We start from the raw sequence: 17,627 nt of genomic DNA, 5'->3' as shown, positions 1-17,627 counted from the left end.
ACACTATCTCTGTGATTACCCGTTAACAATAGCTCTACTAATTGAAATGATTTGCAGTCGCGATCGACGGACCGTGTTGTTGTTTTTTCACTCACCAACACGTGGCGTGAATTACGAAGCCCTACTGCATTGTCATAACAACAGACTGATTTGACTGATAAGGGATTATAAAAAATATGTTTATACTAGAAGCGTGGACAATCAATACATCCTCTTCAAATCTACTCCAAGGAAAAAAATAGTTAACGCAGACTATTTTTACGATGCTTCATTTAATAAATATTGAAATAATTCACGAGGTTATTATCAATCACGTGTTTACGTAATGTTAGACGCGAGATCAACATGAAAGTGAGCCGGAAAAAAAACATGCTATACGTTTACGCATAGGCGATTTGAAAAAAACTTACAGAACTTACATGGAACGGAGCTTAAATTGAACAACTACATTTTCGTAATAGTATGGGGAAACGCACCGAGATGTCGAAACGTAATGTCGTAAGTTGATCGGCGATTCTCTGGCATAGGAATTTGGCTAAACTTTTTTTGTTAACGGTTACCTATTTAATAATACTTTTCACATAAACTCACATAACAACACATTATTTATCTTTTATTAATGTTTGACATAAATAAATTTGTTGACCGTCATTTGTCTTAGAGTTCCGTGTATAATTAAGGGAAATAATCCAAGATGGCGATCTCCCAGAATCGTCGATCTTTTCCTGAAAAAAACTTGAAATTTTCTATACCTGTATATTTTACGCACCCCCCACTTTGGGTATTAAATTTCTGAAAAAAAAAGTGCGCAAATTACATGGGTTTTTGCGGTAATTACATACTTTGAAAATGTTTGGTACATGTATCCATTTTGATAACATGACATTGCTTTCCATTAAAACCATATATTGCAGTCCTATAATTGATAACTTTACCAGGTACTACTATTCATGATGATTTCTACTGAAAAAGTATTTTCTTGAATCCACCGACTACAATATTATAAAACAGATCTGACTTGACAACCCCTCACTATTAAAGATACTTACTATAAACAGATCTGACTTGACAACCCCTCACTATTAAAGCTACTTACTATAAAACAGATCTGACTTGACAACCCCTCACTAATAAAGCTACTATTTTACCTAAGACCCTTTCTTTCAATCATACTCCTGAATTCTCCTCCGAATAACACAACATTGAGGCAGATTACATCAGAGCACATAAGTGTTCCCATATAAGGAAAGGCACATGATTTGTAAAGAAAGCAGTATGTCCTATAATATGTCACCTAACTGATTAACTCCTCTACTGGTCTTTATCAAATGTTGAAATGTTAAGTTCAAAACAATGGTAGATACAGGTGGTTACCAAGAACCCCTTCCCTCAGGTCTGAGAAATGTTTTTAAAATATCTTATATTTTCCACAACAATTGATAATTTTCTTATTTAGACCAGCCAACCCAGTTTACTCTTGACTCAACTTGAACTCCTAGAGGTAATATGTCACATAGAGGTGAATTAACAAAACATTTTTTTTTACTATGTCTCTGGAATAAAATAGTGAACATATATCCAACTCAGTTCGAGTTGTCATCAACCTGCAGTATGTATGAGACACAATTCTAGTTTGTTACTTTTATAAAACTTTAAAGAAAAAATATTAAATTTTCTGAATATAAGCAAATTAAATAAATATTCAAATCTGATATCTGAAGTGCCAGCCGGTGCCCCGGACATTAATAGATTCTGATACACCTTCCATTGCCTACAGAGGATGCCAACAGTTCAAATCTTATAAACAAGCTAGCAAGTGGATTTATCAACTTTTTTTTATGGACTGTATATTTTAAATAAAAATATATATTTAAATTTACAGACTTGTGCGAAATGAAATCTGTACAACCTACCTGCCTTTTTATAATGATAAAGTAGTGTGTAAAATCATATAATTATATCATATGCTATCTAAAAGCTTCATCAAACATCAAATTAATCCAGAATACAGTAAAACCTTGTTATACTGCCACCATTTGTCCTGGAAAAATTTGGCGTTATAAAGGGGTTTGCCGATAAATTGACGGACACATATTAGGAATTTTAAGAAAAAAAGAGTGTACCGTGAAATATATTGGTAGTAAGAGAGGTGGCAAATGAAAGGATGGGCGTTATATTGAGGTTTCACTATATTGTCATAGGAACACATTGCTGGTGGAAGATCAACGGAACGATACCCATTAGAATGTTGTTGCATTGCCAGATACACATTCACTGCCTTCTGAATACATTTGGTAATTTCTGGGGAACAAAAAGTGAAAATGTCAGTTTACAAATAAAATCCTGTATAAAAAAAAGTAGTATAAACTGTACGAACGTACAAATGTAGGTGGGAATTGGGTGACGACATAAACTGCCAACAGACTAATACACCCTTGATAACACGTTAGTGTCTGAATGTAACCACACTCTAGTGTTCTGTCTTAATATGATGATGAAGCAGGGTCTAAACCTGACCATAGCTTAGTGTACATTTAACAATATAAACATTGTTTTTATAAATTCTTCCCAAGTTAAGCAGCAAGCCGATTTTAACCGAAAGTGAACTGATCCGAACTATGTACACAAACAATGCCCCTAAGCCACTGACAGAGAGTTGTTATTTCCTGCAGCCATTTGATACTTTTTAAAGATGAATGTAACACACAGACAGGTGGCTGTACCTTTAACAGTTAGTAATAGATATACAGTATGTCGAAAATGAATTACACCGCATCATACAGCTGGATTGTATATCTCTAAAACTCTTCAATGCAAATAGTCAATCCTTCCAGGATTCTCTCATTACTCTCAATAAGTGTTGTTAATTTTGGGAATTAACTGAAATCCAAGATGGCCAATAGTATTGCCGGAGGTATTTTCCCCTTCTTAGGCTCAACTAGGCTGTTTCAACCAAAAAATGCATAGGTACAAATAATTCTACCATAATCTTTACCAAGTGTTGTGAATTTCAATACCATAGGAGGCTGCCATGGCCTTGACTCCGATTGGCTGTGACATTTCTTTTCAAGTTCCACTAATTTAGACCTGTCTGAAATTTAAGATGGCCTCCATGGCATCTAATTGACTACCTCGGCTAAAACTTATGACTTAAATGTGCATAATTTGATGCATATCATTCAACTTTTTGTATAAGCTTGACTAAACAATAAGTTGATCGGGGCTTGATACAGCTGTCACGACAAATAAGACCTACGTAGTGATTAAGTCTGTTTTTCCAGAAAAAAATCTTGTACTTCGTGTGTATTGATATTAACAAATTTTGTATTAAATGTCAATCACAAATTCAAGTTTTACCTGAATGTATTATTATTTATTTATTATTTAAATGTACTTTAAGACATGTCAAGTGAAATGTAAATTAATGTTGTCATGAATAAGCAAACAAAGGTCAGTTTATGAAATCAAATGTGCGTAAAACATAATCTACATAAGTAAACATCCGGGACACTAATCATGTATAAAAAGTTGTATGAACTGAAAATTAAATGGAATTTGTGTCTTAAAAAAATGGTTATCCTTTTCAAAGTGTGTGTCTAAAGAGATAAGAACAAATTTAACATATCTATGAAAACATGTTCTATCAACAAAAACGGTTCTAGTTGAATTCAGAGCCAGTGTGTGTTATACTAATATGTAGTTATAATTAAAATGACTAATCATTATTGTAACTTTTGGGTTCATTTTGAATGTTAATATCTGTCAAATTCTTTCAAAAACAAATAAGTCAATAAAATCTATAAAAAATATTGTATTTTCCCATACCAGATGTGAAGTGATTGCATATAGAACCCTATCACAAGTATCTCCACACCCAGGCTGTTGCCATAGAGACACATACCGTTGTGGCAACAATTTATCCTAATTATGATTTGCTCAATTCAACTAACACAGGAAACTTCCTTTTCATGTCTGTAGATTTCAGCAGACACTTGAGTTGAAACTCAGAACAAATCAACATTTGGACTTTCATAGATTTTGGATAAATAAAAAAACATTAATATGCATAATTAGAATTATGATTGAATGGTCATTTTGTAGGCACTGTATCAAACTATCTGATTATCTATGGAATGGCTGACACAAGCTAGCTCTGCAGTGCTCGGTATCCTGGTATGCCCTCTCCCCCCAGATAGTCCTCACAAAATATTGGAACAGTCTTCTGTGTAAGGGCCATTTCCAAACAATCCTCGCTGAAGAAATTGCGCATGTCACTGCTGAGGACATTTTCAATGTAGCGTCGAAGTGGGAGGATGTGACTGAGGGGGCCATCCCAGACTGTTAGAAAGTCCTCAACAATGTGGTGCATCAGTTTTGGGCGAGGCAAGATCTCATCCTTGGCTATGCGCAACATTTGAGATTCTGTCAGGGAATAAAAGCAATTGTAAGTTTATTAGAACTACATAAAACAATATCAAGGTAAAGGTGACTCTAAAAATATTAAAACAACTCTGAAATTCAAACTAGAATTGCAGCCAATGGTTAAATAAACATCCCCGTCTCCTCTGATGAAAAGCTGTTACATCAACTTTTATTTAAGGATCGTACAACCAAATTGTGGGAATCAGAGAGGGTTATAGCTGCTATTAAAATAGGGAAAATCAAAAATAAATTACAAGCACATTACTTATTTTACATGAAAATAGTCTAATTATATAGGTATGATGACATAAGGATCTCAAAGAGTGTTTCACCCTATGTGTGTTACATTATGTATAAATAATCATTTGCACAATACTGAATTTCTGACTGATGCTGAATGCTGTATATGAACAAAATAAAAATCAGAAACAGAAATATAGAGTATATGATCATTGTTGTTTGTAAGGATCCAAGTTTCACTTTTGACCAAAAAAATATGAAACACTGAAACAGGTTCATACAAACATTTGACACTGTTCCCTGTGACAGCAAATGTCAACATACAGCTAAAGATTTATGTGTTAGAATAATATATATCAAATCAAGATCGATTGAAGCTACAAACTTGTGGGAAGCGTTTCGTAGTAGTAGAGGACGGGATGTAGGAAGTTGGAAGTGTGGGCCTCGGACGGCTCTCCTGTTGCCCGGTCAACACGGAAGATATCATTGCCTGGCCCTGAGAAATTTGCCCCATACTGTAGCACCACTGCTATGATCCTGGTGGTGGGATGACCAGCGTCCTCCTCCAGTCTGTGGATCAGGTTGATCGGGTACTCTTCCAGGTAAGTGTACTCACGTCCATTACTGTAAATACAAATCAAGACACATCAGATGTTTTGTTTTTAACAGCTGAACAAATCTTTAAAATAATCAAGTAGCATAAATAGGTTGAGGGTAAGGGTGGGGTACTTATAGGAAACATGGGTCCTTATCAGGCTGAGTATGCTACATACTCTACCATAACTAGAACACTGACAGGTCTTTAAAATAATCAAGTAGCTTGTGGCAATATATCCCCCATATCATCAAGAAGCATTTGCCCATATAGCTGAGCTTGACGTTTGACATTTGGACTTCAAAAAGAATCGCAAGGATGCAAAATATACATTTTACATGTACTCTGATGTGAGTCTTGTTTACTTCCACCTCCATATTTGCTGGGCTAACAGAAATGTAAATACCGGTGCAATACTCATTTGTTAGCTTTGATTAGTTTTATTTCACCTTAAATACCTCCCCCCATCAAGAGCCAGGGTCAAAGTCAGAGATCCACTTTGTCTTTGACCTTTGTAACCAAATTACCTTGACCTTTAACCCAGTGACCTTGATCTTTGGTCAGTTGACTAATTCTTTAATTCCGACAAACTTTGCTTCATAATATCATAACAAAATGTTCATCAGTGAAAAATTAAAAACTTGAACTTGAAGTTTTGGACCAAGTAAGCTGCACCTTTGATCAGTTGACTACGTGTTAAGTTCTGAACAACTTTGCTTCATAATAAAATAAAATAAATGTTCATCGGTAAAAACATACAATATTTGACCTTGACATTGACCCAATGACCTTGACCTTAAGTCAGGTAACTCCATGTTAAATTCTGACCAACTTTGCTTCATGTCATAACAAAATGTTTATTAGTGAAAAGATACAAAATTTGACCTTGACCTTTGACCTAGTGACCTTGACCTTAGTCAAATGACTCCTTGTTTAATTCTGACCAACATTGCTTCAAAGTATCATAACACCCAACTTTGCTCCATAACATCATAACAAAATGTTCATCAGGGAAAAGATACAAAATTTGACCTTGACCTTTGATCCAGTGACTTCAAAGTGTCATAACGAAATGTTCACCAGTGAAAAGATACAAAGTTTGACCTTGGCCTTTGACCCAACGACCTTGACCTTTAGTCAGTTGACTCCTTGTTTAATTCTTAGCAACATTGCTTCAAAGTGTCATAACGAAATGTTCACCAGTGAAAAGAACCAAATATGACCTTGACCTTTGACCCAGTGATCTTGACCTTTGGTCAGTTGACTCTTTGTTTAATTGCAAACAACTTTGCTTCAAAATGTCAAAAAATGCTCCATAATGAAAATCTATAAAATTTGACCTTGACCTTTGACCATGTGACCTTGATACAATGACCTTGACATTTGGTCAGTTGACTCCTTGTTTAATTTTGATCAACTTTGTGTTATCATGTCATAACAAAATGTTCATCAGTGAAAAGATGCAAAATTTGACCTTGACCTTTGAACCTAATGACCTTAATTTTTGACCTTTGACCTCAGTTTGTATTTTTGTGAACTGAACATCTTGACCAAGTTTCATGTAAATCAGTCAATAAATAGCAAAGTTATCAGCCAGGACAAAATTTGTTGACGGACGGACAGACAGACGGACAGAGTGATTACTATAGGGCACCCGTATCTCTGATATGGGGGCCCTAATTAGAATGAATACTGTACCTCACACAGCAAAACAAGGCTTAATCGGTAGATTCACAGCCACGCCAAGACTGAATATATTGGAGACAACAAAAATTAGGCTGAACACATTACTGGTAGATAACCATAATGAGGGTGAATACATGAGGAGTGACTACACCAAGACTGAATACATTATAGACAACAAGAAGCCCAGGGGCGTTCATAGCTCACCTGGTATTTTCAATTTAAAACCTGCCAAGTACTATACCAGTGTATCAAAGAAGTACAAAAAATACAAGCTACAAGAGAGACTAAATCCATTTCCATGTTATGACCCAGGGAGGTAGTCTCCAGGGGTTTTATGGACCTCAGGGCAATCCTGGTAGCAGGATTGTTTTCTTCTTTTCATGCCTAGCAATTGTATATTTGGTTATAGAGTGGGGATAAAATCCCTCAATTTATATGAAAGATGACGGATTTTAATGACTTACCTCTATTTCCCCTAATGCGCTCTACCCTTCTGCCCCCCAGGGGTCCCACTTGCCAATGGATGCTCTATGCCAAATTTGGTTAAAATCTCTACATTCTTATGGAAGGAGAAACAAAGTGGTCCATACCACATTGGATTGAAATCCCTTCATTCATTTCATCTATATCTGCTATTGGGCCCCGTCCCTTTGCCCCCAAGGTGCCGCACCCTCTATTAACCCAAAATTGAGTCCCCTTTGCTCAGCTAATGTCTGTCTAGCTGTACCACAAACACTAACGACTGATGTATGTCTAGCTGTACCACAGACACTACAGACTGAAGTCTGTCTAGCTGTACCGCAGACACTACAGACTGATGTCTGTCTAGCTGTACCACAGACACTACAGACTGATGTCTGTCTAGCTATACCACAAACACAACAGACTGATGTCTGTCTAGCTGTACCGCAGACACTACAGACTGATGTCTGTCTAGCGGTACAACAGACACTACAGACTGATGTCTGTCTAGCTATACCACAGACATAACAGATTGATGTCTGTCTAGTTGTAAAATATACACTACAGACTGATGTCTGTCTAGCTATACCACATACACTACAGACTGATGTCTGTCTAGCTGTACAACAGATATTACAGACTGATGTCTGTCTAGCTATACCACAGACATAACAGATTGATGTCTGTCTAGTTGTATCATATACACTAGACTGATGTCTGTCTAGGTATACCACATACACTACAGACTGATGTCTGTCTAGCTGTACAACAGATATGACAGTCTGATGTCTGTCTAGCTATACCACAGACACTACAGACTGATGTCTGTCTATCTGTACCACAGACACTACAGGCTGATGTCTGTCTAGCTATACCACAGACACAACAGACTGATGTCTGTCTAGCTGTCCCACAGACACTACATACTGATGTCTGTCTAGCTATACCACAGACTCTACAGACTGATGTCTATCTAGTTGTATCATATACACTACAGACTGATGTCTGTCTAGCTGTACAACAGATATGACAGTCTGATGTCTGTCTAGCTATACCACAGACATAACAGATTGATGTCTGTCTAGTTGTATAATATACACTAGACTGATGTCTGTCTAGGTATACCACATACGCTACAGACTGATGTCTGTCTAGCTGTACAACAGACACTACATACTGATGTCTGTCTAGCTGTACCACAGACACTACATACTGATGTCTGTCTAGCTATACCACAGACACTACAGACTGATGTCTGTCTAGCTATACCACGGACATTACAGACTGATGTCTGTCTAGGTATACCACATACACTACAGACTGATGTCTGGCTAGCTGTACAACAGATATGACAGACTGATGTCTGTCTAGCTATACCACGGACATTACAGACTGATGTCTGTCATACACTACAGACTGATGTCTGTCTAGCTATACAACAGACACTACAGACTGATGTCTGTCTAGCTATACAACAGACACTACAGACTGATGTCTGCCTAGTTGTACCACAAACACTACAGACTGATGTCTGTCTAGATGTAACACAGACACTACAGACTGATGTCTGTCTAACTGTAACACAGACACTACAGACTGATGTCTGTCTATCTGTACCACAGACACTACAGACTGATGTCTGTCTAGCTATACCACAGACACTACAGATTGATGTCTGTCTACCTGTATCACAGACACTACAGACTGATGTCTGTCTAGCTTTACCACAGACACTACAGACTGATGTCTGTCTAGCTATACCACTGACATTATAGACTGATGTCTATCTAGCTGTACAACAGACATTACAGACTGATGTCTGTCTAGCTGTACCACAGACACTACATACTGATGTCTGTCTAGCTGTAACACAGACAATACAGATTGATGTCTGTCTAGCTATACCACAGACATTACAGACTGATGTCTGTCTAGCTATACCACAGACACTACAGATTGATGTCTGTCTGGCTGTAACACAGAAATTACAGACTGATGTCTGTCTAGCTGTACCACAGACATTACAAACTGATGTCTGTCTAGCTATACCACAGACACTACAGATTGATATCTGTCTATCTGTACCACAGACACTACAGACTGATGTCTGTCTAGCTGTACCACAGACCCTAACGTCTGATGTCTGCCTTACTATACCAGACATTACAGACTGATGTCTGTCTAGCTGTACCACAGACACTACATACTGATGTCTGTCTAGCTATAACACAGACACTACAGACTGATGTATGTCTAGCTATACCACAGACACTACATACTGGTGTCTGTCTAGCTATACCACAGACACTACAGACTTATGTCTGTCTAGCTATACCACAGACATTACAGACTGATGTCTGTCTAGCTGTACCAAATACACTACAGACTGATGTCTGTCTAGCTGTACCACAGACACTATAGACTGATGTCTGTCTAGTTGTACCACAGACACTACATACTGATGTCTGTCTAGCTGTACCACAGACACTACAGGCTGATGTCTGTCTAGCTGTACAACAGACACTACATACTGATGTATGTCTAGCTATACCACAGACACTACAGACTGATGTCTGTCTAGATGTAACACAGCTAGACAGACAATCAGTCTGTAGTGTTTGTGGTACAGATAGACAGACATCAGTATGTAGTGTTTGTTGTATAGCTAGACACAGATAGACAGACAGCAGTCTGTAGTGTATATGATACAACTAGATAGACATCAGTCTATAGTGTCTGTGGTACAGAAGTGTCTGTGGTATAACTAGACAGCCATCAGTCTGTAGTGTTTGTGTTACAGTTAGACAGACGTAATGTCTGATATAGTAAGGCAGACATCAGGCACAGCTAGACAGACAATCAGTCTGTAGTGTCTGTTGTAAAGCTAGACATACATCGGTATGTAGTGTCTGTTGTATAACAGACATCAGTCTGTGTCTGTAGTGTCTGTTACATCGAGACAGACATCAGTCGTTAGTACCTGTGGTACAATTAGACAGACATCAGTATTTAGTGTCTGTGGTACAGGTAGACAGACATCAGTAGTTAGTGTCTGTGGTACAGATAGCCAGACATCAGTCTGTTGTGTCTGTGGTATAGATAGTAAGGCAGACATCAGACGTTAGGGTCTGTGTTACAGTTAGGCAGACATCAGTCTGTGTCTGTAGTGTCTGTGGAATAGCTAGACATACATCGGTATGTAGTGTCTGTTGTAAAGCTAGACATACATCGGTATGTAGTGTCTGTGGTTTAGCTAGACAGACATAAGTCTGTAGTGTCTGTGTTACATCTAGTCAGACATCAGTCTGTGTCTGTAGTGTCTGTTACATCTAGACAAACATCAGTCTGTAGTGTTTGTGGTACAGATAGACAGCCCTCAATCTGTAGTGTCTGTAGTACAGCTAGACAGATATCAGTATGTAGTGTTTGTTGTATAGCTAGACACAGATAGACAGACATCAGTCGGTAGTGTCTGTGGTATAACTAGACAGACATCAGTCGGTAGTGTATGTGGTATAGCAAGACAGACATCAGTCGGTAGTGTATGTGGTATAGCTAGAAGACAGACATCAGTCCGTAGTGTCTGTGGTACAGCTGGACAGACATCAGTCTACATCAGTCTGCAGTGTCTGTGGTATAACTAGACAGCCATCAGTCTGTAATGTCTGGTATAGTAAGGCAGACATCAGACATTAGGGTCTGTGGTACAGCTGGACAGACATCAGTCTATAGTGTCTGTGGTACAGGTTGACAGACATCAGTCTGTTGTGTCTGTGGTATAGATAGTAAGGCAGACATCAGGCACAGCTAGACAGACAATCAGTCTGTAGTGTTTGTGGTACAACTAAGACATCAGTCTGTAGCGTCTGTTGTACAACTATACAGACATCAGTCTGTGATATCCGTTGTACAGCTAGACAGACAATCAGTCTGTAGTGTTTGTGGTACAACTAAGACATCAGTCTGTACCACATACACTAATACCACAGACACCACAGACACTACAAACTGATGTCTGTATAGCTATACCACAGACATTACAGACCGATGTCTGTCTAGCTTTTCCACAGTCAGTACAAACTGATGTCTGTATAGCTTAACCACAGACACTACAAGACACTACAGACTGGTGTCTGTCTAGCTGTACCGCAGACACTACAGACTGATGTCTGTCTAGATGTAACAGACACTACAGACTGATGTCTGTCTAGCTATACCACGGACACTACAGACTGATGTCTGTCTAGCTGTACCACAGACCCTAATGTCTGATGTCTGCCTTACTATATCAGACATTACAGACTGATGTCTGTCTAGCTGTACCACAGACACTACAGATTGATGTCTGTCTAGCTGTACCACAGACATTACAGAGTGATGTCTGTCTAGCTATACCACATACACTACAGATTGATGTCTGTCTAGCTGTACAACAGACACTACAGATTGATGTCTGTCTAGCTGTACCACAGACACTACATACTGATGTCTGTCTAGCTGTACCACAGACACTATAGACTGATGTCTGTCTAGCTGTACCACATACACACAGACACTACAGACTGATGTATGTCTAGCTATACCACAGACACTACAGACTTATGTCTGTCTAGCTATACCACAGACACTCTGATGTCTGTCTAGCTGTACCACATACACTACAGACTGATGTCTGTCTAGCTGTACCGCAGACACTATAGACTGATGTCTGTCTAGTTGTACCACATACACTACATACTGATGTCTGTCTAGCTGTACCACAGACACTACAGACTGATGTCGGTTTAGCTATACCACAGACATTACAGACTGATGTCGTTCTAGCTGTACCACATACACTACAGCCTGATGTCTGTCTAGTTGTACCACCTACACTACAGACTGATGTCCGTCTAGCTGTACCGCAGACACTAAAGACTGATGTCTGTCTAGTTGTACCACATACACTACAGCCTGATGTCTGTCTAGTTGTACCACATACACTACAGCCTGATGTCTGTCTAGTTGTACCACATACACTACAGCCTGATGTCTGTCTAGTTGTACCACATACACTACAGACTGATGCCTGTCTAGCTATACCACAGACACTTCAGACTGATGTCTGTCTAGTTGTACCACATACACTACAGACTGATGTCTGTCTAGTTGTACCACAGACATTACAGACTGATGTCTTTCTAGCTACACCACAGACACTACAGACTGATGTCTGTCTAGCTACACCACAGACACTACAGACTGATGTCTGTCTAGCTGTACCACATACACGACAGACTCATGTCTGTCTAGCTATACCACAGACACTACAGACTTATGTCTGTCTAGCTATACCACAGACATTACAGACTGATGTCTGTCTAGCTATACCACAGACATAACAGATTGATGTCTGTCTAGTTGTAACACAGACACCTAATGACTGATGTCTGCCTAGCTATACCAGACATTACGGACTGATGTCTGTCTAGCTGTACCACATACACTACAGACTGATGTCTGTCTAGCTGTACCACATACACGACAGACTCATGTCTGTCTAGCTATACCACAGACACTACAGATTGATGTCTGTCTAGCTATAACACAGAAATTACAGACTAATGTCTGTCTAGTTGTACCACAGACATTACAGACTGATGTCTTTCTAGCTACACCACAGACACTACAGACTGATGTCTGTCTAGCTATACCACATACACTACAGACTGATGTCTGTCTAGCTATACCACATACACTACAGACTGATGTCTGTCTAGCTGTACCACATACACGACAGACTCATGTCTGTCTAGCTATACCACAGACACTACAGATTGATGTCTGTCTAGCTATAACACAGAAATTACAGACTAATGTCTGTCTAGTTGTACCACAGACATTACAGACTGATGTCTTTCTAGCTACACCACAGACACTACAGACTGATGTCTGTCTAGCTGTACAACAGATATGACAGACTGATGTCTGTCTAGCTATACCACAGACATAACAGATTGATGTCTGTCTAGTTGTAACACAGACACTACAGACTGATGTCTGTCTAGCTATACCACATACACTACAGACTGATGTCTGTCTAGCTATACCACATACACTACAGACTGATGTCTGTCTAGCTATACCACGGACACTACAGACTGATGTCTGTCTAGCTGTACCACATACACGACAGACTCATGTCTGTCTAGCTATACCACAGACACTACAGATTGATGTCTGTCTAGCTATAACACAGAAATTACGGACTGATGTCTGTCTAGTTGTACCACAGACATTACAGACTGATGTCTGTCTAGCTATACCACAGACACTACAGACTTATGTCTGTCTAGCTATACCACAGACATTACAGACTGATGTCTGTCTAGTTGTACCACAGATACTAATGACTGATGTCTGCCTAGCTATACCAGACATTACAGACTGATGTCTGTCTAGCTGTACCACATACACGACAGACTCATGTCTGTCTAGCTATACCACAGACACTACAGATTGATGTCTGTCTAGCTATAACACAGAAATTACAGACTGATTGATGTCTGTCTAGCGGTACAACAGACACTACAGACTGATGTCTGTCTAGCTATACAACAGACACTACAGACTGATGTCTGTCTAGCTATACCACAGACACTACAGATTGATGTCTGTCTAGCTATAACACAGAAATTACAGACTGATGTCTGTCTAGTTGTACCACAGACATTACAGACTGATGTCTGTCTAGCTATACCAGACATTACAGACTGATGTCTGTCTAGATGTAACACAGACACTACAGACTGATTTCTGTCTAGATGTAACACAGACATTACAGACTGATGCCTGTCTAGATGTAACACAGACATTACAGCCTGATGTCTGTCTAGTTGTACCCCAGACATTACAGACTGATGTCTGTCTATTTGTACCACAGACATAACAGATTGATGTCTGTCTAGTTGTACCACAGATACTAACGACTGATGTCTGCCTAGCTATACCACAGACACTACAGACTGATGTCTGTCTAGCTGTACTACAGACACTACAGACTGATGTCTGTCTAGATGTAACACAGACATTACAGACTGATGTCTGTCTAGTTGTACCACAGACATAACAGATTGATGTCTGTCTAGTTGTAACACAGACACTACAGACTGATGTCTGTCTAGATGTAACACAGACACTACAGACTGATGTCTGTCTAGTTGTAACACAGACACTACAGACTGATTTCTGTCTAGATGTAACACAGACACTACAGACTGATGTCTGTCTAGTTGTACCACAGACACTACAGATAAATGTCTGTCTAGCTGTCCTACAAACACTACAGACCTATGTTTTTGTAGCTTTACCACAGACTTTAGAGACTTGCCTCTTTCTAGTTGTTCTATAGACAAACCAGACCTAACCATTTTCTGGCAAGAGCTATTTCAGAGACACAAGAGACCTTTTTCTTGACTAGCGGTACCACCGAGTTTGATGTGATGTATAATGAACACATGATTGCTAGGGGTCCTGTTAACCACACACCAGTCTCTGTAGCTAAACACAGCAATCAGACCAAATAAGGATTAACCTTCTCAATAACAGCAGACACTCCTCCAGGCTGACTACGGCCTTTACTGCACTGCACATCAGCACATTGGATCTATAACAGTCGTCAGTAACAAGCATTCATCAGCAATCCTTCTATACCTGGCCACCTCTTTAGCTTCCAGCCCATATTCATCATCTCTCATTACAGATTAATCGTGTGGTGTCGCCTCGCCTTACAATTACTGATCATGTGTTCTGTTCTCCCATAGGACACAGTGTAACATACCAAACACATCTACCATTGGAGAAGCCTTGCAGCATGATAACTTTAACCAAGATATAATTTTACTTATCCCAGGGAATTCTATTTCAATTCTGTGAGTAAAATTTCATTTCATTACTCTTAATAAAATATTCATGAATTAAAAAAAATCAGAAATTCTTTTTTAGTCCGATAAAAGGACAGCACAATCTCCATCTAAGAGTACATTGTCTAATTTCAGCCACATCCTCATCTGTTTTATTCAAATTCAACATTAACCAATCAATATCCAGACAATGACAATCCATTTGTTTTAGAGTTAAAGTGCTCACCAATAGTACTTGTAAACAGATCATTAGATATTGACTGCACACAAGCTCTTAAACAATTCCTTGCTATTCATGATTTGGTTAAAGATTCTACATGTGGTAATATATCTAAAATAGCACTAGTTATGTCTCACCATAGATTTTGATACTTATTATAATTGTGTCTGTATACCAATATTTGAAGATCATGGTCTTTTCAGAAATTAGATCTCAAGACTGGTGACAATCTTTTTAAAAAGCAACCCTGACCTTGACCCTGGCACACTGAAAGACAAATTATTTTCTAGGAATTCTCATATAGATCTACAAGATTACTGCATAGATTTTTAATTCAAAATACAAAAATTCTTTCAGAAATGAAGTCGCTTGAGTGATGACAAAGATTATCTATTAACAGACATTATAACTGCCACCTTGATCATGAACCTAGCACTCTGTAATGAAAGTTCATATGTGGTATTCTAATACTTGGCCATTGTTTGCAGATTAATCCAGTCCATCCTGAAATGAAGTCATCAGAGGGATGACAAACACTCAGTCATTGAGAAGGTATGATCAGTACAAGCAATACATTCATTTGACCCAATATAATGACCTTGATGATAGGAATCTGAAAGTGGTTCACTTACAGGATACAGAAAACTGTCTAGTGTCAACGAAAACATCTTTGAACTTTTATGAAAACTAAAATATTCAGCCATTCGGCATTCAGAAGGTTCAATCAGCACAAACACTACCATGATTAAACCTTAACCCCTTACAGTAACCTTGATCAAGGTGTTACAGAAACGAGAAAGCTACACATCACACTGTGTAGTCATGATATAGAAAGGTGGCATACAATGTCATTGATATGATATTCATTTACAAGTAAGATTAATGGATGCAATTTGCACTGCTATGCCATAAATATTCTGTGAAAGATTGGTACGAAAAAAATAGGTTTTGTCGAACAAAGTATAAAGGTTACTTACTCTTTGAGGATGATGATATCGCCAAGGATACCAAACATCTGGTAGGTGCCGGATGCCTCATTGATTCTCTTGATAATGTGAGTGAGGAGCTGTGTGATTGGTCCAGTGGTAGAGGGCCAGGGCACCTGGTGGTATCGCCACTCCATCAGGTGATGTAGGGCGCGTGCTGAGGGAGACAAAGCAGGACACCATAACATTAGATCACTGCGTCATACCTATATCCTGTTATACTTGCTGAAACCTTACAATATGGCCTGTATGTCAGCTATATCTACTGTGATCTAGTTATACTTATTTTCACCTGAAGCAGGAAGTATTATTGTTATCAAGCTATCTGTAGTAACAAAGTCATATTCACTGTGACCCAGCAGTACATTCTGTAACCTACCCATTCTGACCATAAACCCTCATATCTACTGTAACGAATCATATCGTGTGTAGCTAAGTCATATCCAGCTACTGTAACAAAAACATATCTACAGTAAGGAATCATATCGTGTGTAGCTAAGGCATATCCAGCTATTGTAACAAAATCCTATCTCCTGTAACGAATCATATCGAGTGTAGCTCAGTCATATCCAGCTACTGTAACAACAACATATCTTCTGTAACGAATCATATTGTGTGTAGCGAAGTCATATCCAGCTACTGTAACAAAAACATATCTACAGTAAGGAATCATATCGTGTGTAGCTAAGGCATATCCAGCTATTGTAACAAAACCATCTCTCCTGTAACGAATCATATCGAGTGTAGCTAAGTCATATCCAGCTATTGTAAAAAAAACATATCTCCTGTAACGAAACATATCGTGTGTAGCTAAGTCATATCGTAGTAACAAAGTCCTATTCACTGTGACCCAGCAGTACATTCTGTAACCTCCCCATTCTGACCATAAACCCTCATATCTACAGTAACGAATCATATCGTGTGTAGCTAAGGCATATCCAGCTACTGTAACAAAAACATATCTACAGTAAGGAATCATATCGTGTGTAGCTAAGGCATATCCAGCTATTGTAACAAAAACAGATCTCCTGTAACGAATCATATCGAGTGTAGCTAAGTCATATCCAGCTATTGTAAAAAAAACATATCTCCTGTAATGAATCATATCGTGTGTA

General features: G+C 38.7%; 1 protein-coding gene across 1 annotated transcript in view; it reads right to left on the bottom strand.

The window, feature by feature from the left end:
* Window positions 1-1,875: 1,875 nt before the first annotated feature.
* The window catches only part of LOC110454052 (FAD-dependent oxidoreductase domain-containing protein 2-like), a 48,656-nt gene continuing 32,904 nt past the window's right edge, over window positions 1,876-17,627 (bottom strand). The window contains exons 8-10 of the mRNA XM_021503389.1: window positions 16,504-16,669; window positions 5,048-5,286; window positions 1,876-4,422 (exon numbers count right to left, since the gene is read on the bottom strand). Coding sequence (XP_021359064.1) covers window positions 4,148-4,422; window positions 5,048-5,286; window positions 16,504-16,669 — 680 coding nt within the window. The 3' untranslated portion in view covers window positions 1,876-4,147. The remainder of the gene's footprint in view (window positions 4,423-5,047; window positions 5,287-16,503; window positions 16,670-17,627) is intronic.

The sequence above is a fragment of the Mizuhopecten yessoensis genome, unplaced genomic scaffold (assembly GCF_002113885.1).
Source record: "Mizuhopecten yessoensis strain PY_sf001 unplaced genomic scaffold, ASM211388v2 scaffold897, whole genome shotgun sequence".
Lineage (NCBI taxonomy): Eukaryota > Metazoa > Mollusca > Bivalvia > Pectinida > Pectinidae > Mizuhopecten > Mizuhopecten yessoensis.
Note: the sequence above shows the minus strand (reverse complement) of the source record. Positions and strands in the feature narration are given on the sequence as shown.